This window comes from Oncorhynchus tshawytscha, linkage group LG31 (genome assembly GCF_018296145.1).
Source record: "Oncorhynchus tshawytscha isolate Ot180627B linkage group LG31, Otsh_v2.0, whole genome shotgun sequence".
NCBI lineage: Eukaryota > Metazoa > Chordata > Actinopteri > Salmoniformes > Salmonidae > Oncorhynchus > Oncorhynchus tshawytscha.
The window spans coordinates 4,275,781-4,299,008 of record NC_056459.1 but is presented as its reverse complement, the minus strand read 5'-3'; the positions used below and the strand labels follow the sequence as shown (position 1 = coordinate 4,299,008).

The window sequence follows — 23,228 nt, the reverse complement described above, 5'->3', positions numbered from 1 at the left end:
GGGAAAACAAATTAAATGTAATTGTTCAATAATGTGTAAATGTTCATTGATTCAATGTGTTGTGTTTAAAACAAAATCTGATCATAAAAAATGTGTTGTGTTTATATTACTTTTACAAATAAAAATATGTGATAATAAACAAACAAATCTAAACTAACAAATGTCAAATCATATTTTTCGCCAAGATGGCCAGTCAATTTGAGTAACATTATTGTGTATTCTACGTAATGACGCGGTTTTACGTTATTATGTAATGACATCATCGCGCAATGACATCACAACGTAATTTAGCTACTTTTAGCAACAAATCGACCTGCCCCTAGCAACTTCCACTGAAAATTAGGTGGCAACACTGGTACCCAGGCTGTTTCACAACCGGTTGTGATCGGGAGTCCCATAAGGCGGCGCACAATTGTCCTGGTTAGGGGAGGGTTTGGCCGGAGGGTAGGCCGTCATTGTAAATAAGAATTTGCCTACTTAAATTAAAAAATGTTTTTAAAATGTCCAGTTGGTGGCGGCAATACAGCTTTTTGGGTTGTAGTCCGCCATAAAACCCACAGAAGACGAAGAAGTAGAAGAATAAGTTAGTCATGTCACCGCCCACATCAGTCATATGACCGCGGTGTTTAGGGTTTCTGTGATGAGGAAGTGATTGCTGTTTATTGCGCTACAGTTTTGCAAAGTTTGCTCTGATGCTATAGTATCATAGCTTTCTTCGTCAAAGAACGACCGAGAGAATACTGAACAGCATGGTCACAAGGGCTGGTTTGATGGGAGTACGAAGCTGGATCGCATTACTTTTTTCAGTTCTATCGTCAAGTCGATGCACCTCTTTTGGCCAGGTAGGAAACTTGTCAGATATTTTGACCGGTTTTTCAGTCATGGGTTGTATTCCTGAGTGTTTACCAGCATTTTTAGCTTGAGTCTGATAATGATCTTGTCAAACCCGTTAATCTGATAAAATTCTCCATTCTCTAACAACTGAGCCACATCACCACAAACCACTTGATGTCCCAATGTACTCAATTACTATATTGTGCTTTGTTTTTGTTTTTTTCATGGTGATAGAAAGTCTGCAGGTACAAAACTAGATGACCAGCCTATGTACAATACAGTAATGTAGATTTAGATAAAGTTGTTTGTAAGGATGATACATTTAAAACTGCACAAAAAGTGGTTGTTTTCCCAGTTATTTGATCAAGAAAAATATTAAAATTTTTGGGATTGATTTGTATCTTTGCCCATAACTTTGCACCTTTTGATGTAAATGTTTGAGGACAGGGTTTTGTTCTTTTTGGATTCCATTAGAATGACAATTGCAGAGAGAGGGACAGGGCAACAACAATTACATCCAACTACTGACTCCTCTTCTTAGTTATATAACTACCTTTTTGGGGGGAAACCAGTGATTGTTTAAAAAAAAAAAAAAATGTTGTGCCTGCGCTACAGATGTCTATCGGTCCACTAATACTTGTAAAGGCCCAGTGCATTACTTTGTATTAATGTTTTTATTATTATTCTGAATTCTCAAGGGGTGCCTTATAGCACCCTCAGCATCCCTACTTCCTGTGGCTATGCTGTGTAGGCTTGAGTGTGACGTCTCCTATACAGTGTAGAATTCTACACAGCTTTGCAAGATGTAGCCAATCTATTTGGTAGATTGTTTACTGCAAGAAAACATAGCAGTATAATGACTTTGGGTGTGAGAAAGTTGTGGTTCAAGAGCTGTTTATCAACACTGCAATAGACTTGCGCTGTAAGTTTGCACTAGCAGGCCATTGCAAAGCTCAGCGACCAAAACAATCCAACATGCACCTCTACATTTAGTAATCCATCCTGTGTTTTAATAGCAGATGAGTTCACTTGCTGAATTGGTGGCATACGGTATGTGAACAAGAGTAACACTTGTTCTGAAGGATCATGGCACTTGACATTACAGGGGTGTGGGTTTACATTACTGTACTTGAATGGCACAGAGAATGATTTTATGGACACATCCTGTTGATCTTGTTCTGTCACTGTCTCATGCTGTCTTTTTTTATAATGGTCTCTCTCCGCAGTTCTTGTTGGCTAAAACCCAAGCTTCTTCCAAGAGGGAACTTGGAGGTTCGCTTTCTGCCCACTCAGTTTTACCTGGCTTAACTTGGCAAGTGGCTACATCTGCCAAGCAGTGAGGCAAATTAAGTCTCTCTTTCTCTCTCCCAGATTGACCCCCTGGTCTATGATGAGCAATTGCTGTGGGTGAGGGGCGGGGCAGGAGAGGTGGACACTTACCGGATCCCACTGCTCTCCTTCACCCCCAAGGGCAGTCTGCTGGCCTTCGCTGAGGCCCGGAAGAAGTCCGCCTGTGACGTGGGGGCCAAGTTCCTTGCCATGCGACGGTCCACAGACCGAGGTAGGCAGGCAGAGTGAGCAGACAGACAGACACAGTGCAATGTGCAATCCTGCAATTCTACACATTTTGCCATTGGGTGTGGAGAGAATGTTGCAGTGTTAAAGGAAGTTTGCTGCAATTCTACACATTTTGCCATGAGGTGGAGAGAATTTAGCAAAATTATAACTAATTTCATGCAATTCTACTCATTTTGTTATGGGGCGGAGAGAAAAATGTGCAGTTTTACAGATAATTTCCTTTAACTGTACACATTTTGCCATAGGGAGGAGAGAACTTGCAGTTCTTAATATGCTATCTGATGGTCAATGGGGCCCCCCCATTTGGTAATTCAACCATGGTTACTACAAGTTTAGATAACTTACCAATAAAAAAAAAAATTGCTGACATGGGCTAATTGATTTACTGACATAACAATGATGAGAACCTGCGATGTGGGGAATTGTAATTGGCTCGTTTCAGCTAGTTTTTTCTTGTTCTTGATACCATGTCTTGTTTTGAGGTGTTTTTACCAATTTTCATGTCAGTGCTAATATGGCTCAAATTCATTAGCTAGCTAAGCAACGACTGTAACGAGCCATGTGATAGACACCAAGTGCTCATTGTACAAATTGTATTTATGTTTTCAAAAAAAATTGGAGACTAAATATATGTTGTCAACAATCTATGCCAACCCGGCCTGTTCTGCCCAATAGTTGCTCACGTTGGAAAATGGGGAGGGGTTTGGTTGTGGTTCACAATTCACTGCTGCCCTTACTCTGTTACTGCTTACAAATTGGATCATAACTCTAAAAGTATCAGAGATCCCACTCTGGAACTTTGATATGTCCGTAGAGTATATTACGTTCAACAACACATGAAACATTTAGCAAAATCAAACAGTTTATTTTTTTCAATATTCATGTTTATATTTTTCAATATTCATAAATTAATGTTTCAAAAACATTTTATAATCAAAATAGCACTCGTATTACAGAGCAAACGGTAAAGCTTTATATGACACCACTGTATGCTTTGTAGCACCTACAGAGTAAACACTATGGAGTGTGTTAAAGGAAGCCTGGGTAAGGTCAAGTTGACATAAATATGCCAACTTTGAGTCATTATTGGTCAATTATGCTTTTAGATATATGTCAACAATCCTTCCTCAAAATGAATATTCTATGAATTACATTTTGTGAAAATCCCCCAAATCATGGTATTTTTTTTGTCTGGGTTTTGTGAGGAATAATTCTAATAGGAAATTCCAGGTGAACAAAAAGGAGAGCAGTTGCAGATAAAATAAATAAATCTTGTTTATTACAAGCTGCAACAGGAAGACACTTCTAGCACAGAGCATAGAAAATGTCTAACTGGCCTTCTCTGATCAGGCTCTTCTGTCTTAAATACCCATTGTAGATAAACTTGATTTTCCTGTTTTATATATATTTCCACACTGATGTTAGAATAATTATGATAATACCCTGTCAATGTAAGAGCTGTTTTGATATTGAGATAAAAAAGGACTTACATTGGACCTTTTTTTAATCAAAGCTGCAAATCTTCTCTTAAAGGCAAAGTGGATCTGTTTTTATCTGGTTATCAAATCATTTCTTGGTAACAATTTAAGTACCTTACTGTGATTTGTTTTCAATTAAAATGGTAAAAAAGCTAGCTTCTAAGCAAAAAGCCATTTCTCATGCAAGAACTGCTTGGACTGTCTGGGAGTAGTCTGAGTAGGTAGGGGAAAAGGAGACGTTTTTGAGGGGATTTGATTTATCTGGCCCGGGTGCCCAGATAGCCGTATTTTGCACAGGGTAAAAGTTGACTGCATTAGTTTTGGAACCCGGCGGCCTCCAGTCTGGCATCAACCACTATCAACAGATAAGAGAATAATCCATAACAAGTCTAGTGACCATCAACCTGCACCTTGAGTGTCACAAATGGAACCCTGGAAATGAGGTATTACAATAACTCCAAATATGCTAAACATTGTGTTCACACTCTAAATTAAATATGAACTTTTGTTATGTTAAATATTCCCATTTCAGACAGACAGAGACAGGACAGAGAAACACACAGACACTCGTACACATATTTGAATTGACATGGCTTTTTATCAGTGAATCTTCACTCCTGTTCATTTTTTTATTTACAGCACTCTACTTATGACTGATATTTTCCTCCTCCCTCTGTCTCTCTCCCTTCTCTATACCTCCCCTCCACCCTAGGTGCCACGTGGTCTCCCACCACCTTCATAGTAAACGATGGCGTCCTGGCTGACGGACTGAACCTCGGTTCAGTGGTGGTGGATGAGGAGACTGGCTCTGTGCTACTGATCTACTCTCTGTGCTTCCACCAGTACCAGTGTGACCCCGCCAGTATAATGCTGGTGGAGAGCATGGACGACGGACTCAGCTGGAGCCCACCAAGGAACCTCTCGGTCCAGCTGGGGGTCAAGAACTTCGTCCCTGGGCCCGGCTTCGGCATTCAGGTGGGTCACCATCATCCAAGGTTTTCAGACTTCTCTTCATCTCCCCTTCTTCCTCTCGCTCTTAGAGTCAATTTATATAGTTAATTTAATTAATACATATACACTAAACAAAAATATAAACACAACATATAAAGTGTTGGTCCCATGTTTCATAAGTTGAAATAAAAGGACCCAGAAATGTTCTGTATGCACAAAAAGCGTATTTCTCCTTTGCCAAGATAAATCATCCACCTGTCTGGTGTGGCATATCAATAAGCTGATAAACAGCATGATCATTACACGTACCCCTTGTGCTGGGGACAATAAAGATCACTCTAAAATGTGCAGTTTTGTCACACAACACAATGCCACAGATGCCCAAGTGTAATTGGCATGCTGACTGCAGGGATGTCCACCAGAACTGTTACAAGAGAATTGAATGTTAATAACATAATTTTAGAGAACTTGGCAGTATGTCCAACTGGCCTTACAACCGCAGATCACGTGTGACTACGCCAGCCCAGGACCTCCACATCCGGCTTCTTTAACGGCATGATCGTCTGAGACCAGCCACCCGGACAGCTGATGAAACTGTAGGTTTGCACAACCAAATAGTTTCTGCACAAACTGTCAAAGCTCATCGGCATGCTCGTTGTCCTCACCAGAGTTTTGACCTGACTGCAGTTTGGTGTCGTAACTGACTGTACCGGGCAGATGGCAGACATTGTGTATGGTGTCATGTGGGCGAGCGGTTTGCTGATCTCAACATTGTAAACAGAGTGCCCCATGGTGGGGTTATGGTATAAGCAGGCCTAAGCTATGGACAACAAACACAATTGCGACGAGATCCTGAGGCCCATTGTCGTGCCATTCAACCGCCACCATCACATCATGTTTCAGCATGATAATGCACGGCTCCATGTCGCAAGGATCTTCTGTACACAAGTCCTGGAAGCTAAAAATGGCTCAGTTCTCCCATGGGCTGTATAGGCACCAGACAATGTCACCAGACAATGTCCCCCTTGAGCATGTTCGGGATGCTCTGGACCGACGTATACGACAGCATGTCCCAGTTCCTCCCAATATCCAGAAACTTCGCACAGCCATTAAAAAGCACTAGGATATCATTCCACAAGCTACAATCAACAGCCTGATCAACTCTATGTGGAGGAGAGGCAAATGGTGGTCATAACAGATACTAACTGGTTATCTGATCCAAGCACGTCTTAATTTTTTACAATTATTATTATTTTTTTAAAGGTGTCTGTGACCAACTGATGCATCTCCTTTTTTTCTTCAGTCATTTGAAATTCATAGATTAGCGCCTAATGGATTTATTTCAATGAACTGAATGTCCTTATGTGAACTGTAACTCAGTGAAATCATAGAAATGGTTGCATGTTGCTATTTTTATTCATTTTAGTTTCCCCCTCTTTATTTGACTTCTCTACCGACCTATGACGAGAGCTCCTTTATATTTCATTCCTCGTGATTCCATTGCTGACTTTTGTAGCCTACTTTTGTGTTGTCAATTATGAGGCCAATTTCTATCATCATAACACTAACCCTTATATTGTGTATAATAATAAACCTTGGTGCATTGACCCCAATATTTATTACTAAGGTCAGTCATTTTGATTGAACTCTTGTGCTTTGATAGAGTACACTATTTTGACTGTCTCTCCATGTCTCCGCTCACAGAAGCACTACCCTCCTGCTAAGGGGCGTCTGGTGGTGTGTGGACATGGCACCCTGGAGGGTGACGGGGTCTTCTGCATTCTGAGTGACGATCACGGACGAAACTGGAGGAATGGCGCCGCGCTGAAGAGCATCCCCTACAACCAGCCCAAACAAGCCCTGGACTTCAACCCAGATGAGTGCCAGGTAAAGCTAACCAGGGAGGGAGTGAGCAGGAAGGAAAGGATGGCACACAGTACAATATCCGTGTAGTTATTAGGCTGGTGGGAGGAGCTATAGGAGGACTGGCTCATTGTAATGGCTGAAATGGAATTAATGGAACGGTATCAAACTTATGGAAACTACATTTGACTCCGTTCCATTAACTCCATTCCAGCCATTACAATGAGCCTGTCCTCCTATAGAGCCTCCCACCAGCCTCTTCTGCCATTAGGCAACCCTCTAGTTTTACTAGTCTGGTACTAGTTTCATACTTATTTTATTTAACCTTTTATTTAACTAGGCAAGTCATTTAATAACAAATATATACATCAATGATGTTTCTCTTGCGCCTGGTGATTCTCTGATCCACCTCTACGCAGACGACACCATTCTGTATACTTCTGGCCCTTTGGGCACTGTGTTAACTAACCTCCAGACGAGTTTCAATGCCATTACAACTCTCCTTCCGTGGCCTCCAACTGCTCTTAAATGCAAGTAAAACTAAATGTATGCTCTTCAACCGATCGCTCCCCACACCTGCTCGCCCACCTAGCATCGCTGCTCTGGACGGTTCTGATTTAGAATATTTGGAAGAGAGAATACAGTAGACGGCATCTCTCAAACGAGTGATTTATGACCTATTTTATGGGTCACATGGTTACGCCCATATGTACATCCTGTCCTTCCGTTCTCACGGAACCAGATAGTGCATCTGTTTATGTTAAAGCTTAAAGCTGTCATGATGATTGATGTGAAGTGACCTCGTTGAACTGTGGAATGTGTTTGAACACATTGGCCCCCCTGTTGGAATGAACTTAGGGCCTGGCTGTTGTATATGAAAACCGTAATGTCCGGGGGGTATTGGACAGCTGCAGTATAAGTAAGAGCTGTGAACACTACAAGCGACCTCAATAAACCCCAGAACACTAATTAAGAAATGAAAATAAACCCAGGACACTAAAGAGGAAATTAACTTCTCTAGCGTAGGGGGCAGCATTTGGAATTTGGATGAAAAGCATGCCCAAATTAAACGTCCTGCTATTCGGGCCTGGAAGATATGATATTCATATAACTGGTAGATTTGGATAGAAAACACTCTAAAGTTTCCAAAACTGTTAAAATAGTGTCTGAGTATAACAGAACTGATTTGGCAGGCGAAAATCTGAGAAAAATCCATTCAGGAAGTAGTTTTTTGTGGGGGTTTGTAGTTTTCTATTTTTTTGTCTGCCTGTTTTGACTGTTTGAGCCTGTGGATTGCTGATGAAAACGTGTGAACAAAACTGAGGTTTTTGGATATAAAGAGACTTTATTGAACAAAAGGAACATTTATTGAGTAAATGAATGTCTTCTGAGTGCCACCATATGAAGATCATCAAAGGTAAGGGATTCATTTTATCTCTATTTCTGACTTGTGTAACTCTACTTGGCTGGTTACTGTTTGTAATGATTTGTCTGCTGGGCTATGTTCTCAAATAATTGTAAGGTATGCTTTCGCCGTAAAGCATTTTTGAAATCTGACAGTGTTTGGATTCACAAGAAGTTAATCTTTAAACCTATGTTTAATAGTTGTATCTTTTCTGAATTTTTATGAGTATTTCTGTTTTTGAATTTGGCGCTCTGCAATCTTACTGGATGTTGGCCAGGTGGGACGCTAGCATACCCTAGAGGTTAAACATGTCTCCTAGACAAATTGTAGGTGTACTGTGTTCCTCGTGTCAAGAACACAATGACAAAACCATCAGACATTCTTTGGGAAGACCCTGATTGTTTTAATGGAGTGCTGTATATGAGTGACGGCCATATGGGTTACTTTTTCCAACTGGACGATTCAACGGTGAAGATTTTCACAAACAGCGGCCACAGCACCCTTTTTCAAACAAAAGCATGGAGTTTTTCTCCTGTGCTGCGGATGAGAGAATGGCTTAAGATACGGCTGGGGCTATGCCAGATCGAACAGGCCCTGAGTGGGACAACCCTGCCTGGGTACGCACTGGAAGAGGAAGTCTGCTGGCGAGATGATTTGAAAGCCATAAGAATCTCTTCATTGGTGTATAGTCCAGACTCCAAAGTGACAATTTTAGTTTGTGCCCAATTCGATAGTTCCAATGCAACCAAATCAGTTAGGTTGTATGTATTTTCAAAAGCCTGAACGGAGGTAAACTATTTTGTGCCAGTCTTTCGCTTTACGTGGGGCAATTATCACACATTCCTGGACATGATGAAACAGCTGGAAAATCTTTTCCAACATCGTGAACAATTACGCCACAGGGATTTAGAGACAGATGGATGTGATGGTTGACCATAGAGCCTCCCTTTTTTCTGTAAGAAAGAAATAGTAAACTTGTTTAACTAATTATAACATGTTTAAAAGGTTTGTACTAAATATTTAGAATTAAATAAAGGGTTTTAAAATTGTATCTCACCTTTAACAAAAGGAATCTTTTTTCTCTCTTTCGGTCTCAGAAAGGCTTCTGGGAAAGGTGTGCATGTGTCTTTTTCTGCAGTTGTGTGTTGAAACAATGTTTTTTTCTAAACATTGTTTTAAACACTAGGGCTCATTTGCACATAGGTTCTCCAAAAACAAAAGTTGTTATTTCCCGAGGATGGAGGAATCAACAGTCAACCACACCTAGAGAATCTTCCAAATAATCAAAAGGCCTTATTTTATATGAATACAGTCTTTCCTACAACAGACAGTTATAAATCTAAGCATTTAAAGGGTATTAAAATGTGGTACTGTGTGGTAATAATATATCTGTTGTATAAAAACTTTCTGGCATGGTTAAATATTGCCTAGTAAAATTGTTTAACTAATTATAACATGTTTAAAAAGCTTCTGGGAAAGAGGTGTGTGTGTGTGTGTGTGTGTTTCAAAACAATGTTTTTTTTTTTTCGGTGTGTGTGTGTCTCTGCAATTGTGTATGAAACAATTCAACATTAGGGGGTCATTTGCACACAGGGTGTCTCCAAAAACAGCATTTTTTATTTCCCAAGGATGGAGGAGCAACAGTCAAACCCCACAACCACCATAGAATAGGCCTAGACACCCCCTAAGGTTTAAAAACAATGGGTTTTTTTTCTGAACAATATCAACACTAGGGGGTTATTTGCACATAGGTTGTCTCCAGAAAAAAACAGGTGTTATTTCCCGAGGATTGGTGGGGGACCAACAAACAATGCCCCGGTCTGTAAGTTCATTCCATACATTGGCTCAGTCAGGACACAGCCTTTACACATGGAGAATTTTGAAGGTGAGGATGTGGAAATAATAATATATTAGATTTTGTGTGCGTTAGGTAGTTTGTGGGAGATGTTTGATATTACCTGTTAGAAATTACTGCACTGTTTGGATCTCTCTAAGGTTTCCTCAAATATTAAACTGTTGTTTTATATATGGTTTTTACAGATATTCTAAAAGTGGAGGACATCGAATTTTCCGGTATGTTTTTATGTCAAATGTAAGTCTTTTTTTAATGTTAAAATACTGTATTTATTTCGTAGAAATATATTTTAATATTATTTAAAAATGTCTATAGGATACCCGACATTTACACAGCTGCTACCGGGAATAATTGATTTGGATCATCCAACATGATGACTAACTATCCATGATGAGGATTCAGAGGAACAAACGGAGGCCTACTCTTCTTTACGCAGCCCTACGGCCTCAAGCTATTTTCGACGTAAGTCCAAAAAATAAAAAGGCGTAATAATCTTCATATATTAAGCATTAAACAAAAGTGTGTACACTATTTTAAAAAGCTAATCTTGTGTTTACAGGGGACAGAGACCTAAACAAGAATACCCAAGGAAATATTGACTCTACCTATGAACGACTTCGGGGGCGCTGAAACCGACGATATTCTACCGTTCTGTACCGCCGGCTTTCCCATAACTCCAAACAACACGAAGCGCAGATTTAACACACAGATACACACCCCCAGAAAACTCCACCCAATCGCTATATAATCTAGCACCTAAGGCGCATCACAATACTTTGGCACAAGTGCACTGCGCAGAATCACCCCGGCCCGAGAAGGGCGACTGGTCTGAAAACGATTGGATTCAAGAGCATGCTCTCTATGGATACATTATGACCAGTTATACATTTAAAAAAAAAAAAATATTAGTTATACATTTTTTGATAGAATATGTTTGTTTTTTAAAAGTCACTTTTTTTTCAAACTCCAATGATGGCTATACAAACCATGCAGAATCTACAAAGCCAGAGGACATAGGGATAGGAACCCCATTATCAAGGATTCCTCAGAAAAGCAGGCGTCAAACAACCAGAGGTAATTTAACTAAGCCACAAGGCCTAACAGTGAGAACTGTGTTAATATATCTGAAATGTATTTGAAATTGAAATTTTTATAGAATATATATTTTATTTTTAAATACACTATTTTGTATATATTTTTCTTTCAGACTCCTCCCAGGTGTATACCGACACAGAATATGTCGAGAAGAAGAGGGCGTCCAGGACATACATAGTAAAACATCGAAACCTGATAATTTCAACACTGTAAATGACAAGGTTGAAGAAGATGTGTTGATGTATGAAGAGGCCAAACAGCTTGATACAGTCAATTCTGAGGTAGAAACAATATTTATTGATCCTGAAATAGATCGTCAAGATAGGTTTCTCACAGCCTTTTACAGGGCTCTAAAAGCCAGAGAGGTTCAGCTACACAAACGTATGGCTGCTTTACTAAGGCGTCAATACAGTCGATCTATCCTTCTGGCATAGAACAACGCCCCGCTTGTTAAACAACAATCTGATTTTTTTTTTAAACGCCCAAACAAGCGCTAAAAACTATGTAATATGGCTACTTCTAGAAGGCCAGAAGAACTCACATCCTTAATTAACCAAATTAATGCGTTAGGGCCAACATCCCCATCAATAACCCAAACACATGAACACCTGCCTGCTACTTAGGCCTAGAAGCTAGGATATGCATATAATTGGTAGTATTTCATAGAAAACACTGAAGTTTCTAAAACTGTTTGAATGATGTCTGAGTATAACAAAACTTATTTGGCAGGCAAAACCCCGAGCACAATCCATCCAGGGAAGTTTTTGTTGAGGTCAATCTGTTTTCAATGAGTTTTCTATGGCAAGCCGTTTTACTAGAAAGATGCTTGCGGTTCCTATCGCTTACACTGAATGTCAACAGTCTTTAGAAATTGGTTGATGTTTTTCCTTTGTGTAATGAAGAAGTAGCCCTGTTCAGAATGAGGGTAGAGTGAAGCGTGCTGTTAGAGGCGCTTGACCTGAAAGCATGCTCCACTTTTTGTTTTCCTCCGGAATTGAAAGAAATTTATCCCGTCTTAAATTGTATCGATTATTTGCGTAGCAAAATACCTAAAGTTGTATTAGGAAAGTTGTTTGAAATGTTTGGACAAATATTACAGGTAACTTATTAGGTATTTTGTAGTCATGATGCGCGAGTTGGAACTGGTGTTTTTCTGGATCAAAGGTGCCAAATAAATAGACATTTTGGATATATAACGACGGAATTAATCGAACAAAAGGACCATTTGTGATGTTTATGGGACATATTGGAGTGCCAACAAAAGGAGATTTTCAAAGGTAAGGCATGAATTATATCGTTATTTCTGAGTTTTGTGTCGCGCCTGGCAGGATGAAATATGATTGTCTGTGTTTGTTTCATGGGGTGCTGTCCTCAGATAATCGCATGGTTTGCTTTCACCGTAAAGCCTTTTTGAAATCTGACACTGTGGCTGGATTAACTAGAAGTCAAGCTTTAATTTGACATATTGCATGTGTATTTTCAAGAATGTTAAATATTTACAATTCTGTAGCTTGAATTTCCTTAAAATAGACAACCCTAAATCTCTAGTGTGTGGGATCATACATTGCCCAATCTGTAAAGGGCCTTTGAAAAGCAGAGACACTCGATTGGTTCAAGAAATGCCCCACGAGTTCTATATTCAGCCCTTGGCTGAAGATGAACATTCAGAGTAATATATGTGTTTTATGATTTTGAGACTAATCAGCAATCCGCCTATTTGCCTATTTTTGTATCTACCATGACTTTCAAGGGGGAAAAGTGTTCGGCAGAGGGACCCGATTGTGCACTACTCTTTCTAAAACACTTCAGAGAACCCCAGTACAGAAACTAGAGCCTGCAACCCCAGTACAATCCTAGATTCCTATCTTCTTTTGAACATCTTGATACAACAAGGCGTTGCACCCAGTGTCATAGTGCAAGGTAGTAAAATCTTGTTTTGTAGACCCCGCCTTCAACCAGAGAAGCATTGACAGCTTAAGTTTCTTACCCATGAGATTGGCTCAAATGCCTGAGGCCTTGGGTTTTGAAAACTCTGTGAAAGGTTGATTTCCTCATTTCTTCACATCTGAGGAGAATCTACATTCTATTGGATCTTATCCCAGCCCCGAAATATACGGGTGTGATCAAATGTCTCCCAACGAGAGAGAGATTCATGACTTTGATTTCCGTAAAGAGTTGGCGTCATACTGTGACAATGATGTGGTTATACTGCGTGACGGATGCCTCAGATTCAGAGAAGAGGTCAAAGATGCCGGGATTGACCCCTGGAGTTGTACAACTATTGCATCGGCATGCATGAAAACTTATCGTACACACTTTTTACCTCCAGCATCTATAGCTATTCCATCGCCTGACAACTACCGACAACAATTCAAGTCATACTCTAGCAGGTCCATTCAATGGTTGGAGTACTTGGCCCAGGATAAAAACATTTTTATTCAACATGCTTTGAATAGTGGAGGGAAGGCAATTGGCCTGTATCACGTAGATGGATACACAGAGATTGACGGTGTTGAGACAACGGTTGTTTCTTCCACGGTTGTAAATCTTGCTTTGTGCCCCAGGCCATGTGTGTCTTAACCCAAAATACTTTTGGGGATATGTACCAGGAGTTCCAAGACAAATTGGAATCTTTACAGGCTACTTATGGGTTGAAAGTGAATGTGATGTAGGCTCACGAGTAGACAGAACTCAAAGTCTGATTCTCATGTTCGAGCTTTCCTTTCCAGCTTTGACACATCAGAACCCTTGGAACCACGACAGGCCTTGTATGGAGGTCGTACCAATGCTTTGACATTACGGTATGTAGCGCAACACTATGAGACAATAGGATATGTAGATTTTACACCCCTTTTATCCTCATGTAATGAGTTCCTCTTGTTATCCTATGGGTCATCCTGAAATTATTCACCGTGACTTTGACTTACTACAAAACTATTTTGGTGTGATTAAAGCAACTTTTTACCCTCCCCGGGGGTTGTTTCTGCCAGTTTTGGCTTACAAGGGACCTCAAGGAATGTTTTTATTTCCCCTTTTGCACCTGCAGTGAAAACAACCAGGAAAAGCCTTGTGATAATTCAGATCAAGAAAGAGCCCTGACAGGTGTATGGGTCACCGTTGAATTCTCTAAGGCTCTAGAGAAGGGGTATGTTGTGGCCAAAATCTTTGAAGTGTGGAACTGTTCCAGGAAATCAGACACCCTTTTTAAGGAGTACATCAAGACATCCTTGAGATGCAAGAAAATGGCTTTGGGGTATCCTGCATCGGTCACAGATCAAGAGAGCAAAGACCGATACATTCAGGACTATCACGACAGAGAAGGTATACGTCTTGACCCTGACAGAATAGAGGTCAACAAAACCAAAATAAATCTGTCAAAATTGTATTTAAACTCGCTTTGGGGCAAACTATCCCAGAGAAGCAATATGCTAACAACGTCGATCGTTAAGGGTCCCGAAGAATATATGGAATTAGTTTTTTTCGGACCAATACGAAATGTCATGTTTTTCATTCTTGAGTCAAGACATTGCCCTGGTGAAATGGAGACGTAACAAGAAGTGTGTTCTACCCCAGGGTAATGTAAATGTGTTTCTTGCCGCATTTACCACGGCCTATGGTCGACCTGAACTGAACACACTCATGGAACAGTTGCAGAGGTGTGTTCTGATGGACTTGCTTAAGTACCACAGCAGCCCACAAGATTGCTGATGACGGAAGACCTCCTGGGTGGCATCAGTTTCTTAAAGCCCTGGCAATCCTCAACATTCCCCTTTTCAGGTCTACCAAACTATAAGCTTTGTCAACAGATTCAAACTTTAAAACAAAACCCTTCAAAGAGCTTACAGCACCCCTAAAGATGTTCTAGCAACCCCTTCCCCCTTTGAAAGGGATGATAACTCATTTATGGGTGAGTCCTCACCCCTGAACGTATGGGTGGTTAGACTTTTGAATGACTTGATTAAAATCAATACCTTTTTTATTTGAAAAAATTATACAATTTAACATTTTGTGACATTCTTTAAACATTTGACGTGAGCATACACCTTGATTACAGGGTCTTAAAGGACACATACTTAAACACTTTTGATATTTTCTAATAAAACACGGCGCTACGTTACTTCGACGCTATCATTACTTCTTAAATCATCATTTATAAAGAGACATAACATCTTCAAAAGAAACTCCACTGGCTCTTTGGCATAGGTAGAATACACAGTGTTGACCACATGTAGTGGAAAGGTTATCTTGTACTTGTTTGATGCTGTAGTAGATCTTTGATCCAATTTTGGTCAAAAACTGTTTAATAGATGTGGGGAAATGTGAAAATCTGGGGGGGGGGAAGCCATAGGAATCAAAAAGAGTTGAGATCTTTCTTCCTCAATCTTCTAATGTCACAGCTAGCCAATGTTCACCCGGCATGTGTTTAGGATGGGTATTGACAATAGATATGGCCGGTCGCTCCTTCCATTTCTCAATAGGTAGTTCATCACAAACCCATACGCCACAATTGTTTTCCAATCAAGTGGCTCATGAGACCTTCTAGCTCGTGGGTATTCATGTTTTTGCTCAACGATCCTTAACATCTTAATAATAATCCACTAAGACTTGTCTTCGGGCATTAACTTCCAGGATTGAATCAGAACATGCATAAACAATCATACTAACTGTACAAGCTAAAGGTGTACGGAAACGCATTTCCAGCCTGAGGTTACCTTGGGACACCACAGACAGATTTCCTGGGGTGTCGTCATCATCAGGTGATAAATTGAACACACACAATGTGTAACCCTCTGCAAAATAATTTCTATCAGTAGGTAAAGAGATCTTTTAGATGCCTCCCGGTAGCCAGGAATAGATTGTACAATTCTCGCACCGATATGTTGTTATTAAATTGTGGTTGGAAAGCCTTAGCAGGGACATGACGGCCGTCCTGACAGCTACATACTCTGCATTGAAATGTTGAGAATTAAAGTTTTTTTATGTAGCGGGGTAAAGGGCCTAGAAACAGGTTTTCTTGACTACAGATTCTACTTCCTGCCAGTATGCTAAATGTTTTCATGGTAATTCTTTGGAGAGGGTAAAGGGCATTTCCTTTCATCAAAGCCTGTGAATGACCCAGATGAACGGCCGGAGATACAGACACTTTAAAAATAAAAAAAAAGCCTAGTCCCCAACACTTTTAAACTAAAGTTATGATAACTCTATAGGCTTTGGAAAATTGGTTGTATAATTCGAACTTTGGTTATTCATTTATATATATGTGCAGACGTATTACTGGGGAGAGACAGGTAAAATCCATTGTGCTCCATGATGCAGTCCTGTGTACACTCGAATGATGGTGTTTTTATCATGCGTGAGGGTTTAAGTTAACCCCCAATGCCGCCACCACCTCGTCCTCTAATACCCAACTGTTGAACTTTTGGACAGTTTTTCCAACGGACCAACACCCATTTTTGACCCTTTTCTCTCTTTTGATCCAGAATCTCCTCCATGTGAAAGACTTTGTCTTTACCCAGCTGTTCCTTCTCATAAAAGGAACCCTCTATAAGCTCCCCATCATAATCTTTGAACTTGTATACGTGGTAGACATTTGGTAACTAAACAGCTCATCGCTGTAACCTTGCTCATATTTTTTTGTCAAACACCCCTCAACTTGGATATACGTACCAAGTCCCCCACTATGAATTTAAAATCTATTTTTTTCTTACGGCGAAGGGAGAACAAACCATACAGATTTTTAAAGACTTTTCAGAAGAGACCTCAGAGGGCTTCATCCATATACTCTTATGGTAGTTATAACCCTTCACTAAATCTTGAACTATATCCACATATCTATGGGTGTTGTGAGCCATAAAGTATTTCCACATCCTCTCCTTCAAAGTCCTGTTAAAGCATTCAACAACTGAAGCTTTCAAATCCAAACCTGTAGCAAAATGTACAAATATTATTATTATTATTATTATTATTATTATTATTAAAATTCTTAACCGCCGTCAGTCTGCACTTTCTTGGGTGTTCCTCCTTTCTTCAGGATAGAGTCAAAGACCTGGGTCACCTCTGCCACACTCTTATTTTTTTTAAGACCCTTACAAGTACTATTTTGGAGATAATATTTATAACCGTTAGCATGTATCGATTTCTGTCATTTTTGTCTGCAAGGGCCTGCATGTCGCATAGATCCGCCTGAAACTGGGACAAGGGATGAGTAGAGAACTCTATTTGGTGGAAATTGTTTTCTCACAGGTTTATGCAGAGTGTAAGAATCCTGCTCTGCTAACCAATCATTCACTTGCGCATCGCTTAACCTGCTACCTGTTTCTTCAGCTGTAGCTCTCTGGAACCTCTCCTTCCCCCGAAAGAACCTGGGTTAGAGGGGGTAGAATACATGTTTTTCAGCATCTGCTCCGCCATCCTTCTTACCTCTCTGATGTACAATAACATTAATAAGCCCCTTTCAAATAACGAGAACATTTTTATTTTTGCAAATATTTTTTTCAAGTATTACGTATCCATACACTTCAGGATACGTAGCAGGATATTAGTACCCATTTTCTCAATGACCCATGCATGCAACACCTTGTATACTTGGTTTACATTTACAGGCTTGTATCGCTGAATTTAAAATGCATACATCTGTTATATAAACAACAAATGTGATACATGTTACAATTAAATAATGTTTCCAACAAATAAACTAAAATCTTAGACAAGGATGTTTCTAGTTCTTCAGAATCATCCACAAGACGGGATACCAGTTGTGTCCATTGTAGAGTCTTCCCCGTATGTCTTACATGACTCATGATTTGCTCAATTTTTAGCACACGCTCTGCATAACGGCTGTATTGTGGATTTTGTAGAGCGATACATCATTCACTTTATTTTCAGTAATTTGCTGCATAACATTTTGTAAATTCTCTCAAAAGAAAAAATGTATTCTCTCTAACATCTCTCTCTAACAGCATTGATTTATATCTAAATAAAAAAAATATATATTGTTACTCGTTCTCTTGGTTTATTGAGCCAGAAAGTAACCACATCCGCCACCAAAGCTTCCTTGTATTTGTTGTCGTCCACCAGTGCGTGTCTGGTTTCTTTGAGTTTCCCATGGATGAAGGTCGCCTCCTTCAGTTCATGTAGGAAAGCCTCGGTTACACCGTAAAGCCTGGGAATAGATGGCACAAGACCCATAGACTCCAGGGCACAAGACCCATAGACTCCAGGGCACAAGACCCATAGACTCCAGAGCTCTGACCATCGATGGTATGAAGCGGCTGGACCACAGTCTTTTCACCAGCTCCTCAAAGTGGTTGAAGAAGTACCTGGGTGGGTCATATAAACACGGAGGTCGTCGTTGGCTGGGGTGATTGATCTCACAACCGGGGCATTTTTCTCTTATATACTCTCCAATCACCACGTCTAAAAGTGTGGCTACAGAGGTCTTGATGGTGTCCACAAAAATAGTACTGACCACCCCATCAAACACATCCTCAGGCTGTGTACATGTCGGGGGGGGGGCTTGCCTGGCGGGAGTAGAAAGGAGGGCTGTGAGGCATAGAGTCCTGGTACCCATGACATATCAGAGTCCTGATATGGTATATGAAGAACCAGAGGCTTTATGGTCACCCCTTTTATTGATGAACCATTCCTTTGGTACTGGGGCGTGGTTAACGTAACAGCCACATACTTTGTTTTTTTCAGGGGATGACCCTTCTGAGGATGACCCTTCTGGAGGTTCCTTTGAATCATAATCCTTAGGATTTGTATATATCATGCACTTCCTTAGTTGAACAATACTCTGCTGTTGTTGGCTCTGTACAAAAAGAGCATCCACTGACTAACATTTTCAATTCCATTAAATCCCAACTTTTAAAAAGCCAAAGCCAACTCCTCCTTTGCCTGCCTTTCTTTCCAGTTCTCTGCTGCCAATGACTGGAAAGAATTGCAATAATCACTGAAGTTGGAGACATATCTCCCTCACTAACTTTAAGCATCAGCTGTCAGAGCAGCTTACCGATCACTACACCTGTACATAGCCCAACCAACTACCTCATCCCCATATTGTTATTTATTTTATTTATATTTGTTTTGCTCCTTTGCACCCCAGTGTACATGCATCACTCCAGTGTTTATTTGCGAAATTGTAATTATTTTGCCATTACAGCCTATTTCTTGCCTTACTTCCCTAATCATACTTCATTTGCACACACTGTATATAGACTTTTCTATTGTGTTATTGACTATGTTTGTTAATTCCATGTTTAACTCTGTCACACTGCTTTGCTTTATCTTGGCCGGGTCACAGTTGTAAATAAGAACTTGTTCTCATCTGGCTTACCTGGTTAAATAAAGGTCAAATCAATCAATAAAAAAAAAAAACATCTTATTTAAAATGATGGCTTACCTTGTGAAACCATTGCTTTTGTTCTGGTATTATGCAGTAGTGCTGTATACTGATTACTATGCAGTTCCTCAACTTTTTTTTTTGTACCACGGACTGGAAAGCTATAGTAGCAAGTCCTTGTAGGACAACTTAAATGAATTAATCTGAGTAACAACCATCAGTATCCCTTGAGATGTGCTTGAGAAACACCGTATTAGCTTTTATCAGTTAAACGCCATGATCGGGCTCACCTCAGTGCCTCAATCAAACTCATCTCTGCCCCCCCCCCCCGTAGCCTGTAGAGATGGAGGACGGTAGCATCGTCATCAACGTGCGCAACCAGAACAACTACCACTGCCGATGTCGCATGGTGGTGCGCAGCCTGGACGGGGGTGAGACGCTACCCTTGGAGCAGCTGTTGTTTGACTCCACCCTGATAGACCCTGTGGTAGCGGCAGGGGCGCTGCAGAAGGAAGGCGTGATGTACTTCACCAACCCAGCTGACAGTACTCACAGTAAGGACTATGGGGTTGGGTTGGGGCCCTCTGGTGGACAGAATGGGTGGGAAAGGGGAATAGTGGTGAGTTATTATTTTTTACTTCAACCTTTCTGTCCCTCTCGCTTTCTTTCCCTTCCTCTCTGTCTCTCTCTTTCCTTTCTTCCAGGGGTCAACCTAACCCTGCGCTGGTCTCTGACCAATGGCACGTCGTGGGAGAAGAAGGCCGTCCAGATCTGGGCGGGGCCAAGCGGCTACTCCTGTATGACATCACTTACGAGCGGCGGCGCAGAGGACAGGAAGTTTATCTTCGTCATCTACGAGAAAGGCCACAAGGACTACTATGAGACCATCTCCTTTGCCAAGATCCACCTCTACGGTGGACTGTAGTAGAATAAGGCTGGGGGGGGGGTACTTGGTAGAGTCTGCTTCTAACCACTAGTCCATGGTCAGGGTCCGTATTCTCAAAGCCTCTCGGAATGCTGAACTAGGATACATTTGGACTTTTAGATCATAATGAATTAGATGGCATAGACGGGGGACCTGATCCTAGTTAAGCACTCCTACTCTGAGATGTTTTTTAATTTTTATATAATCCCAAATATTTTTATCCGCTTAATAATAGTTATGGTTAGGATGGGGATTGGTGAATTTCATCTGTGGTTAGGGGGAGGAAGGGGGACTCATTGGACTTTGCAACACAACTTTATTTTGATAGGTGAAGGGAGACATGGAGAAATACAAACTACTGCTGTTGTACGGCACCAAGAATGACAGGTTTGTGCCATTTTATCTTTAGGTGGCTTTTAAATACATCATGATTTTATTAATTAGGGCAAAACGTAGCAAAACTCTTTCGCAACGGAAAATGGAAATGTGCTTTTCTTATTGGACAAGTTCAGGTAGTTCCTCCCTGTTTTAGTCTGTTTTCCTCAATTTGGTGCCTAATGTACATTTATTAGAATGGCCCAATCACAGGTACCCCGTCCTTTAATGAAGCTATGATAGTCTGTAATGATTGGTAGTATGTTGGTGTACTCTTCCTGACTGGGCCTCCCATAGCTGAGAGAGGAAGAAATCCCTCACCAACATCTTTTATTTTGTGATGTGGGGAAGGAAAAAGGTTTGGGTGGGGTATGCGTCTCCAAGCCATACAAATATTTGGACAGACTTACTAAGCGTTTGCAACTGTGCTATTTCCATAGGGCAAAAAAAATGAACAAAGAGTAAAAATATAGCTTTAGAGGAGGACATTTTAACGCCTAGTAAATCTAGCTCCCATGCATCACAGCCCATAACAGAATGGTTTCACTTTCAGAATGGATCTTGCCAACTTTTGGCATATGAGAAGACTGTATGGTGAGACAATAGTTTGAGGGAATTGGACCTGTAAATGATTGACTTGTGTCAGAATAGGACATGCACATTTTGAATCCATTATTATTTATTTTTTCTTGAGCCAGGGATGTTATTGAAATCCCCCTTGTGCTATCAGTTGAACGTTTATTAAATATTTTGCGGCAGTGTAGCCTAGTGGTTAGAGCGTTGGACTAGTAACCGGAAGGTTGCAAGTTCAAACCCCGAGCTTACAAGGTACAAATCTGTCGTTCTGTCCCTGAACAGGCAGTTAACCCACTGTTCCTAGGCCGTCATTGAAAATAAGAATTTGTTCTTAACTGACTTGCCTAGTTAAATAAAGGTCAACTTTTTTTTGTTTGTTATGTGATTGTGTCACAAATGCCTCAACTCAGTGCCTGGCACTCCCCTTGTATGTGAAACAATGTGACAATTTACCTCTGGTTTCTATAGCATATTTGATCAGTCTCATCTAGCTACCACACTTCTGTCCACAGCAGTTGTAGTTGTTTCTCTCAGCTCACCTTGCTGAACCTAGCTGTGAAGCCGACGTACTGGTATGCAATAGATTCCTTGTTTAGTGGTAAGAGGCTGCACCTGGTTAAATGCACACAAGGATTTGGTTGGTAGTTCACTGAAAATGATTTTGATGAGAAACTCTTGCCTTGTATTGAAAAATCTGGATGCATGGCAACTCATTGTGTCAAGAAGTATAACTGCCACATGTTATGGTCTTTAAGTCCACTTGATTTTGTATTTTATTTTGCATATATTCTTCTCTTATTGTAAGACTACATATCTTATGAAGTTTATTATCCTTCCTTTCCTGAAAGTGTGTAACTTCAATAGAATGCTTTCAATTCAAGTTTTACGCTAAGATTTGTGGTTTTATCATTTCAGATGTGTTTTTCTGATCAAGACATTGAATTCCAATATAAATAGCGATTAAGGGAGGTGTGATGTGTGAGTACAAATATGATATTCTGTATGTAACGTTTGGATATTGTACTGATATTTTTCCAATTAGTGGTAATAGATCAGAACTGGGCTGCCTGTGTAAAAGCAGCCATTGAACTACAATATGTGGAAACATATGTATCAGTTCATAAACCATGGAATGGGTACATCAAATCTTTTCCCAACTATTTTGCTGTCTATATAGCACAGATGTCAAGTTTTTGCTACTTAAATTAAACTGGTATACTTTTTTATTCATCACAATTTTCATTAACCAATTTTGATCTTTAATGCAGGGCTTTAATGCAGGGCCATCTTTCACTTGCCTCTTCAATTTTTGTAATAATGCTGCAATTAGTTGGTTGTAATCTTGAGTAGAGCAGACATTTCCATATATTTTTGTTAGCTGCCTGTGTGACAACTCCACCGGTCCTATTTATGATATCATTTATAAAGATTATACCATAAATGCTATTTTAATTTTTTTAATCAATTATTATATTTGAGTTTAACCATGATATTTGTTCTGTCTTTTCTGGTGGATTAAACTGAAATTGCAACCAACTTTCTATGGCTTGTTTTAAAAATATTTAGGAGATCATTTATTTTTCAAGTAACAGAAAGTGAGAGGTTGTAATCTGAATAAAGGGCGGAAAAAATCAAAAGTAGTCATTTGTAGATCAATTCCAGTCATACTTTATCAAAAGCCTTTTCAAAGTCAGCTATGAATGCCAGACCTGGTTTCCCAGATTTTTCATAGTGTTCTATTGTCTCCAGTATTTGTCTTACATTATCTCCAATGTATCGTCCATGTAAAAAACCTGTCTGATTAGGATGAATAATATCTGACAATACCTTTTTAATTCTATACATTTTGCTAGAATTTTTGCATCACAACACTGAAGTGTATGGGGCCTCCAATTTTTTTAAATGGACTGGATCTTTATATTTACAACTTTGGTCCTGTTTCAGTAACAATT

General features: G+C 40.1%; 1 protein-coding gene across 1 annotated transcript; it reads left to right on the top strand.

Annotated features, from left to right (window-relative positions):
* The first annotated feature begins 599 nt into the window (after nucleotides 1-599).
* LOC112229947 (sialidase-1) lies at nucleotides 600-22,812 on the top strand. The gene is made up of 6 exons (XM_024396111.2): nucleotides 600-842; nucleotides 2,206-2,395; nucleotides 4,603-4,865; nucleotides 6,546-6,728; nucleotides 19,735-19,954; nucleotides 20,105-22,812. The coding sequence occupies exons 1-6, from the start codon at nucleotides 750-752 to the stop codon at nucleotides 20,323-20,325; spliced, it is 1,170 nt and encodes a 389-aa protein (XP_024251879.1). The 5' UTR covers nucleotides 600-749; the 3' UTR covers nucleotides 20,326-22,812.
* Nucleotides 22,813-23,228: the final 416 nt, after the last annotated feature.